Source organism: Hypanus sabinus, chromosome 26, assembly GCF_030144855.1.
Source record: "Hypanus sabinus isolate sHypSab1 chromosome 26, sHypSab1.hap1, whole genome shotgun sequence".
Classification (NCBI taxonomy): Eukaryota; Metazoa; Chordata; class Chondrichthyes; order Myliobatiformes; family Dasyatidae; genus Hypanus; species Hypanus sabinus.
In genome coordinates this window covers 9,182,892-9,191,574 of record NC_082731.1, presented here as the reverse complement: position 1 = coordinate 9,191,574, position 8,683 = coordinate 9,182,892, and the positions used below count along the sequence as shown (strand labels likewise).

Here is an 8,683-nt window from a genome sequence, read left to right as displayed (position 1 = left end):
CAGGCAATGGTCTGGAACTTTTGGCGTTAATATCCTTTATGTTAAGCCATCTTTGCAATAAGCTACACATTCGAGTTCCTGTAACTTCACTTTCCCTATGGCGATGCTTCATTTTCAGCTTCAGGGAAATAATTGCCCTGGACAGGGAACATTAATTGAAACTTCAAATGTCTGAATTATTTCCTAACTTTATGCATCTAGAATGGCGTAGTTTTAAGGTGAGAGGATATAAATTTAACGGAAATCTGAAGGCGAGATGTTACAACACACCCCGTGTTTGTGACCTGGAATGATTTGCCTTAGGAGTTGATCTACAATTATAATGGCATTTGTACAGATTCTTAAACAGAACAGACCTGGAGGGATAAGCACTAATGTGGGTATTTGGGATTAGCATAAGCAGACATCACGGTCGACATGAACAAGATGGGTCATAAGCAACCATTTAGTATTGTACTAAATGATCCAAGCTTTCAATGGCGGGATAATCACCCGAAAGACACCGCGCGTGAGAATTGCCTTTGAGATGACATGAGGAGCCGAGTGCGCAGACGTACTAACTCGAGCGCTTCACGCATGCACACTTTAAACGTCAACGGCGGTCTGAAGTTGGACGGGAGGTTCGGGTGATTGTGGGCATCGGGTAGGACCTGGACCGTTGGCAGACTGCAAAAGCTTCTTAAATCCTCAGTTTAAGCGGCAGGTGCTGAATGAAGTACTAAAGGAAATTTCAACGGTCCATTTTCAGCGTGCTGAACAAGTCCACGTCCTGCTCGCTGCAGTAAACGGTCGCCAGTTGCTGCAGAAACGGTGAGCGGCAGCGCACATGCGCGGGAGGCTTTGTGGTGGAACAAAGAATGGGCGGGACAATTGGCTGATTGGTTGATTTCGTTGATTAACGTTGCTAATGGAGGATGTCAAAATTAACCTCGGCAGAGTTGGGAGCAGGATCGAAGATGATGCAGAGAGTTTGTATTTGTTTAACACGGGGAGAATCTGTGGAGTGGAGTTGAGATCTGGGGCTTTACGAAAACAGTGCCGTAGCTAGTAGAGCTATTACCGCACAGCTCCATTTGAATCCTGGCCTTGAGTCTTTTCTATGGAAGCTGCACATTCTATGTCGGTTCCTCCAGGTGCTTCTGTTTCCTCCCAGTAGTGTACGGCTGGTAGATGAGCACTACCCAGCAAAATAATCTGGGGTGGCTTCAACAGTTCAAGTATTGTGACACAGAGTTATTTCTGACCCTGTATCTGAGCTCGAAGATTCTGTGACTGTAACATCAAAACAAGTTCTTTGTTCACTGTGTCCATGTCAGCCAGTGTACCTAAGCATGCTGGTCATATTCTACAGCCTGTAGTCTTTGATGCCATGTTGAAATGAGTATTTAAGGCAGAGATAGATAGGTTCTTGATTAGCCAGGGCATCAATGGGTATGGGATGAAGGTAGGGGAGTGGGGATGACTGGAAGAATTGGATCAGCCCATGATTGAATGTCGGAGCAGACTCAATGGATGAGTGGCCTGCTTCTACTTCCATATCTTATGGTGATCTAAATACTTCTTCAATGTTGTGAGAGTTATGCCTTCACCACTATCAGGCAGTATGCTCCTGTTTCCAACTACCCTCTTGGTGAAAAGCACTTCCTCAAACCTATCGTTACCTGCTCATTACCTCCGCACCTCCGAGTACATGCTATTTAGTTATGGACACCCTAGCTATGATGAAATGTCACTCACTCTCTATGCCTGCCACTTAGTTTTGTTTAGCTCAGTGAGGATTCCATTTGCCTTCTATAGTCCAAGGGAATTAACATCCAGTCCAATCTTGCCTCATAACTTAAATGTTCCACACCAGGCAACTTCTTGGTGAACCTCCTCTGCAACCTCTCCATAGCATTTATTCTGAAAAAGGGCATTATTGCCCATGATGAGAAGTGCCCTGGATCCTCTGGCCAAGTTCTAGAATCAGTTGTAATTCGCTTTTTCCATTTTCAGTTCAGCTGGAACAATTTTGGTAGTTCTTATCCCTCCGTGGCCAGGTGTTAAGTTCACTAAAGATTCACACATATTTTGAGCTCAGTGGTCATACCTGGTAGCTGGCAATCTGGAAGCACAGCTATAGTCACCGTGGTCAAAAGAAGACAGCTTGATTAACAAGTTGGTGTGGAACTGAATCTAGCCACTTGGTTCATTCATGGGAGGAAGAAAAATTGACTTAAAGGAAAGATCTTTTGAGGTAGTGCATTGGTTTGAACATCAATATAGGGAAAATGGAAAGTGTGCGTGATGGGAGATTATGACATTCCAGAACAAAGGAGGAAGGGATGTACATCAGCAGTTTGTCTTGAGATTATGTTTAGTAATTATTGTAATGATTGTAAATTCTTTTTACAGGGCTTTAAAAAGGGAGGGGTTTCAAATGAGGAAACCCTGACCTCACCTAAAGATCTGAGTGGATCACAGTTCATCAGAATTTGAATAATCTTGGTCTTTGAAGGTGAAAAAAAAGAAATGCTAATGGTTCTGTCTGTCAGAAAAGAATTCAAAACATCAGTTTGACTGGGAAAGCACGGAATACATACCCAACTGCTGTCTTATCAAAAGAAGGTCAACCTGTAGCCTCAAGGCAGAAACCTTTCCTGTGCTCTGTGTGGTGTAGCTTCTGCCGATCATCCAGTCTGGGGAGAGACATGGACACCTGCAGTTTGGAGAAGCTGTGGAAATGTGGGGATTGTGATAAGGGATTCAGTTACCAATCCGAGTTGGATATTCACTTACGCAGTCACACCAGGGAAAGGCCATTCACCTGCTCTGTGTGTGGAAAGGGATTCACTCACTCATCTCAACTTGATGATCACCAATTTGTTCATGCCAACCCGATTCCTCTTAAATGTCCTGCTTGTGAGAAGAACTTTAAAAGCACCAATCATTTGCTGAATCAGCAGTATATTGACTCCAGGGAGAGGCCATTCATGTGCTCTGTCTGTGGGGACAGATTCACTAAATCATCCCATCTTCTGACACACCAGCACACTCATACTGGCGAGAAGCCCTTTACCTGCTCCTTTTGTGGGAAGGGATTTACTCTGTCATTCAATCTACTGAGGCACCAGTATACTCACACTGGGGAGAGGCCATTCACCTGCTTCATGTGTGAAGAGGCATTCGCTCACTCATCTGCCCTCCAAGCACACCAGTTAACACATGATGAGGAAAGTTTGTTTATATGTCCTGACTGTGGGAAAAGCTTCAGAACTTCTGAGATACTGATTAGGCACCAGCTCTTGCACACTGATGAGGGACCATTCAGTTGCTGTTACCCTGGGAAGAGGTTCACCCAACCGTTTAAGGTGATTGCTCACCGCTATACTCAGGCTATGGAGGGAACATTTACCCGCTCTGTGTCTGGGAAAGAAGTTGCTCAGTTACCCCACTTTGTGAGACCACAATACACTCCCACTGGGAACAGGCAACATACGGTCACCATGTGTGAAAAGAACGATGTTCAGTCATCCCAGCAGTTGGCACAGCAATACACTCAAAATGGGGATAGTCAATTCACCGACTCCATACCAGAGAAGGAATTCACCCAGTTTTCTCATGCTCGCAGAGAGGGGAGGCTGTTTATCTGCTCTGTATGTGGAAAGGGATTCACTCAGAGGTCCAACCTGCTGAAACACCAGCAGGTTCACTCTGAATACAGACCGTATAAATGTTCTGACTGCAGGAGGAGCTTTAAAAGCAAACAGGAAGTACTGAAACACCGACGTATCCATACGGGGGAGAGGCCTTTCACCTGCTCTGTGTGTGGGAAGGGATTCCCATGGTCGTCCCAACTCCTGACACACTTACGAGTTCATACAGGAGAGAGGCCTTTTACCTGTGCTGTGTGTGGAAAAGGATTCACCCAGTCGTCAAACTTAATGAAACATCAGCGAGTTCACACTGGTGAGAGACCATTTGTTTGCCCTGTTTGTGGGAAGGGATTCATTCAATCGCAACACCTGCTAAAGCACCAGCGAGTTCATGAGAGGCTGGATGGGTTGGATTCTGCCGGTAGTGCTGCTGTGGAACAGCAGAGGGCTAATACTGTGGGCTAATGTTGAGATGTGCAAGAGGTGTCCTATAGCCACCCTCTGCAATTTCAGAGTTAGGCTGAAGAATGGGGAGTGCTGAAAACATGCTGCCATGTTGGAGGTTGGTTTAAAGCATTGACCTATCCTGTATGCTTTGTATAAAAAGAACTGCTATAATTATGATGTGAAGATGTGACAGGATTGAGTGTACCATGTAGACAAAACACAGAAAAGATAACCTGTATTTATTTTAGTGGGTAGCTCAATGTAGTAGCATAAGTAGACAATATAGGAAAGTATGGATAAAAAACCGGAGAAGACGGTGTTAATTGTAAACACGATGTAGTCAGCAATCCAATATACGTATGTTAGTTTGGCCCAAGAGGAATTTCATGTACAATTATGCAGGTATGCATTTTAGGAAGACTGAGAATGTTTTGGAGCAGGCATTACAGTGCCTCTGGTTATAGATTATGGTAATGTGGATAGACTGAAAAAGCTGTGTTTGACCTCCTTTGAGCAAAGAAGGCCAATAAAAGATTAGTTATCTTAGTCTGAATAAAGTCTTATTGATTCGTACAAAACAAGTGCTGCCTGTCTAGCTATTTGCTGCATTTTCTGTTTTTATTTCAGATGTCTAACACTGCAGTATTTTGCAATTGTTCTGGATTAATTTTTTGTGCAATTGAACATACTGATATAAATAAAACAGGGAATGTGGCTGGAATCTAATTGAGAGCTTCAACAGCTATCATAGGGGTGAGCAGAAGCCCAAGCACAACTTCCAGTCTGAAATACGTACAAAGAGATTGTGTGTTTACACGTATAACAAGAGAAATGAGGGAGTAAGTTGCAGATTGGAATCTAAATTGAAGTGATTAGGTTTTTATAGAAAATAAGGGGATGTGCTGCAGGCTAAAATCCATTTTAGAGATTTAGAGTTTATACAAGGGAGTAATTCCTTTGGACAAATGAAGATTTGGAATGATATGCCAGAGGATGCTGTAGAGGCAGATACAGTTACAATGTCTAAAAAGGTGTTTTGACAGGTGAGAAAGCATAGCGAAATATGGGCTGAATAATGCCAAAGAGGACTATCATATGTAACATCACATTTGGCATGCTGAAGTGAGCCAAAAGGACCCATTGCTGCACTCTACAATTCTATATTGTGAATAAAGTTTATTTGTTTACTCTCATCTATTGGGACCCAATACCTATAGATGACTAGATGAGGTTTTACTCCGTTGCTGATGAGCTGCAGATGTGAATAATGGTGGAGCATCAATATGACTTGTTTTGGAATAGGTGGCACAGAGTAATGGAGCATTGGTTATACAGATTAGAGAACTTTATGTTTTGGTAATTAGAATAATTTTAAGGATTTTAAGAGTTGTTCATTTTTTTTCTAGATTTAGTTGAATGTTGCTTACTTACCTTTTAACATAAACCAGTAGGGGCATACATGAAACTCTTAGATAGGCACATGGATGATAGAAAAACTGGAGGGCTATGTAGGAGGGTAGGGTTAGATTGATCTTAGAGTAGGGTGAATTGCGGCACAACATCACATTCTATGTTCTTTGTTTATAGTTTCTTTCACAATGATATTGCCTATTGTGGAAAATTGCAGAATTAATTTGGTGGTTACCTCTAATTACTGTCAGCATCAGCCAACTCAGATCTTTGGAAATGTCCATAGGTGGCTTTTACTATTACATTGGAATGAATAATGTGGAGTCCAGAGCCACTGAATACTGTGTTCACTGATTATAAAACTCAGGACCTGGACTTGTGGTGGGGGGGTGGAATATAAACAAAATGGAAGAAAGAGATCCTGTGTTTGTACTTCAAAGAAATGTCATTGCGGAGCTGTAGCACAGCTAGTAAAGTGGCTGCCTGACAGCCAGTGACTTGGGTACACTGCTGTCTGTGGTGTTTCTTTATCCCTGTAATCATTTGGGTTTCATCCAATTCTAGTTTCCTTCCTCATTCCAAAGTGGTGCTGATTACCTAGCTACTATAAAGTACCCGAAATATGACTAGTAGAACATGATGGGGTGGGCAGCACATGGGACAAATACATAAATCCTGCAAATAAAAGTATGGAACTGGCTGTTTAATGGTTGGCATTGATACAGTGAGTGGTGAAGTTTACCTTCATGGCTCAGCAGTGAATTCATAAAAAACACCTGAGGCAGCAAATCAAATCCTGAGCTTGATAAATGGACAAGAATCAGTGACATGGTTGGGTGGCAAGAAAGTAAGTGACAGGTGAGCATTACAGATTTTTTTTTCTCAAAAACATTCCCTCCAATTTCTATCCCAGTACCACGTTGTAAAAACTTTAATACCTTAAGATTAACTAGAATGAATTATAATTTAAAATTTAGAAGTATGTAGGTAGTCGGAAAACAAAATCAGTAATAATTTACAGCAGACATTGGTGATGCCGTAGTGATGCAACTGGCAGAGCTGTTGCATCAGATCCAGCAACCCGGGTTCAAACCTGACCTTTGGTGCTGTCTGTGTAGTGTTTCCCTGGTCTGTCTGTGACTGTGTGGGTTTCCTGAAGATGCTCTGGTTTCCACTTGAACCTCAAAGACATGCAGGTTGATAGGTTAATTGGCCAGTATAAGTTGCCCCAGGTGTGTAGGAGCGTGCTAAAATAGTAGTAGCATCTGGGGGCATTTTCATGAGAAAATGATAAAATTTGATGATTTTCTCTTTGTAATAAAATCAGATGAGAGTAACTGGGTGATGGATGGTGTAAAGCTAAAGGGCACATTTCCTTGCTTTATTCCTCTGTGACATTGCACTGCTGATTCTGTTTTGTTCTTTTGACATGTTGGAGTTGGTCAACATGGCAGTGAATATATTGAAGACACATATTGAAGTAAGTTTCTGCAGTTCAAGGAATTTCTAGTTAATTAGTAAGAGTCTGAGCTTCAGATTGTGAGCACTACAAAGAGTGAAAAAACTAACTGTACATCTTGTTTCAAGAAGCAGTCATGCCCCTTTGGTTAAGTACTGCTGATATGGTCAGTGGCTAGGGTCAGGAACGGTTTATGTTTAACTTCTACAGATGTGCTGTTGAAAGTGTCCTAACATGTTCTGGTGTAGCAATTCAAATGAGAAGGAACATAGGAAGCTGAAAAGAGTAGAGAACTCTGCCCAATATATCACAAGCACAACACCAGCCCGTCATTGGAGGGGCAGGAGCATCGATCATCGAAGACCCCTGCATTCCTGGCCATGCTATCTTTTCACAGCTATCAGTGGGCGGGAGGTACAGAAGCTTGAAATACCACATCAGCATTGAGTCATAGAGAAATACAGCACAGGAACAGGCCCTTCTGCCCATCTGGTCTTTGCTGAGCACAACATCCTTCCTGATAGTTCTTTTTTTGTAACAATTGTTTTTAATGTATGTTTTATTTTATAAATGCTGCTTATATGATGCTATGTGCCTGTGATGCAGCTGAAAGTAAGTTTGTTCATTGCACCTGTCCATTTAACAATAAACTTAAGTTTGACTTTGTTTATTGTCATTGGCGTACCTAGTCGGTGTAAATGCCATGAAAATTAATGGTTTGCATTAGCAGCACAGTACATTACAAACATAAATTACATAAACTTAAATGACAAAAAATTATACACAACATACACAACAAAATAGAGAGTAAACGTAATGACATTAATGTAATTTGGAAGAATATAAGCAAAGGTAAAATTAGGGGATTTCTGATCAATTGAAGACCCTGATAGTGGGGAAAAGGCTGTTGTAGAACGTTGAGGTGTTGATCCTCAGGGTCCTGTATACATTGCAATAGGAAGAGGGTATGACCCAAATGATGGGGATCCTAAATAATGGATGTTGCTTTCTTGAGACATTGTCTCTTGCAGATGTTTTGATAATTGCTGCATTCTATTCCAGTCCAAGTTCAAATTTATTGTCATTCAACTGAACACATGTATACAACCAAACAAAATAGCATTCCTTTGGACCAAGGTACATAACACAGTATATATAAAACATATAGCACATAAAGTAATATTACCACTGGTAAATTCACAAATAATAAGGTGCATTTGCAACAAGTTAAAAAGCAAACAATATAACAACACATACAAACAGGCTGGATGAACTCAGCAGGTCGGGCAGCATCCATTGAAATGAGCAGTCAACGTTTCGGGCTGAGACCCTTAACAATACTGGTGCTTCACAAGTGTTGAGACCTGGGTGGTGCAGGGAGTTCTGTGGTCTTACTGCCTGGAGAAATAAACTGTTTCCAATCTTTACAGTTCTTGTCCTGATGCTGCAGTACCTCCTGCCTGGTATCATTGACGATATTATGGGCCTTGTGCAAGAAGTTCTCCTGATAAATAACTCTGATGGATGGAAGAGCGACCCCGATGATCTTCTCAGCAGTCTTTACAAACCTTTGTAGGAACTTGCAATCAGCTCCCTTAGCATTCCCATACCAGTTGGTGATGCAGCTGCTCGGGACACTGTCCATGGTGTTTGTGTAAAATTGGTTAGAATGGGGTCTGTAGTTTAGGAGTCTCATTTCCCTCAATTTCCTCAGGAAATGGAGATGCTGCTG

General features: G+C 41.9%; 1 protein-coding gene across 2 annotated transcripts; it reads left to right on the top strand.

Moving 5' to 3' along the window:
* The first annotated feature begins 602 nt into the window (after window positions 1-602).
* LOC132381824 (gastrula zinc finger protein XlCGF57.1-like) lies at window positions 603-7,617 on the top strand. Of its 2 annotated transcripts, none has more exons than XM_059951442.1 (2): window positions 603-810; window positions 2,395-7,617. In XM_059951442.1, exon 2 carries the CDS (start codon window positions 2,691-2,693, stop codon window positions 4,098-4,100), a length of 1,410 nt encoding a protein of 469 aa, XP_059807425.1. In that variant the 5' UTR covers window positions 603-810; window positions 2,395-2,690; the 3' UTR covers window positions 4,101-7,617. The 2 variants fall into 2 exon arrangements, with proteins under 2 accessions (XP_059807425.1, XP_059807426.1); XM_059951443.1 differs by lacking the exon at window positions 603-810 and adding an exon at window positions 900-968.
* Window positions 7,618-8,683: the final 1,066 nt, after the last annotated feature.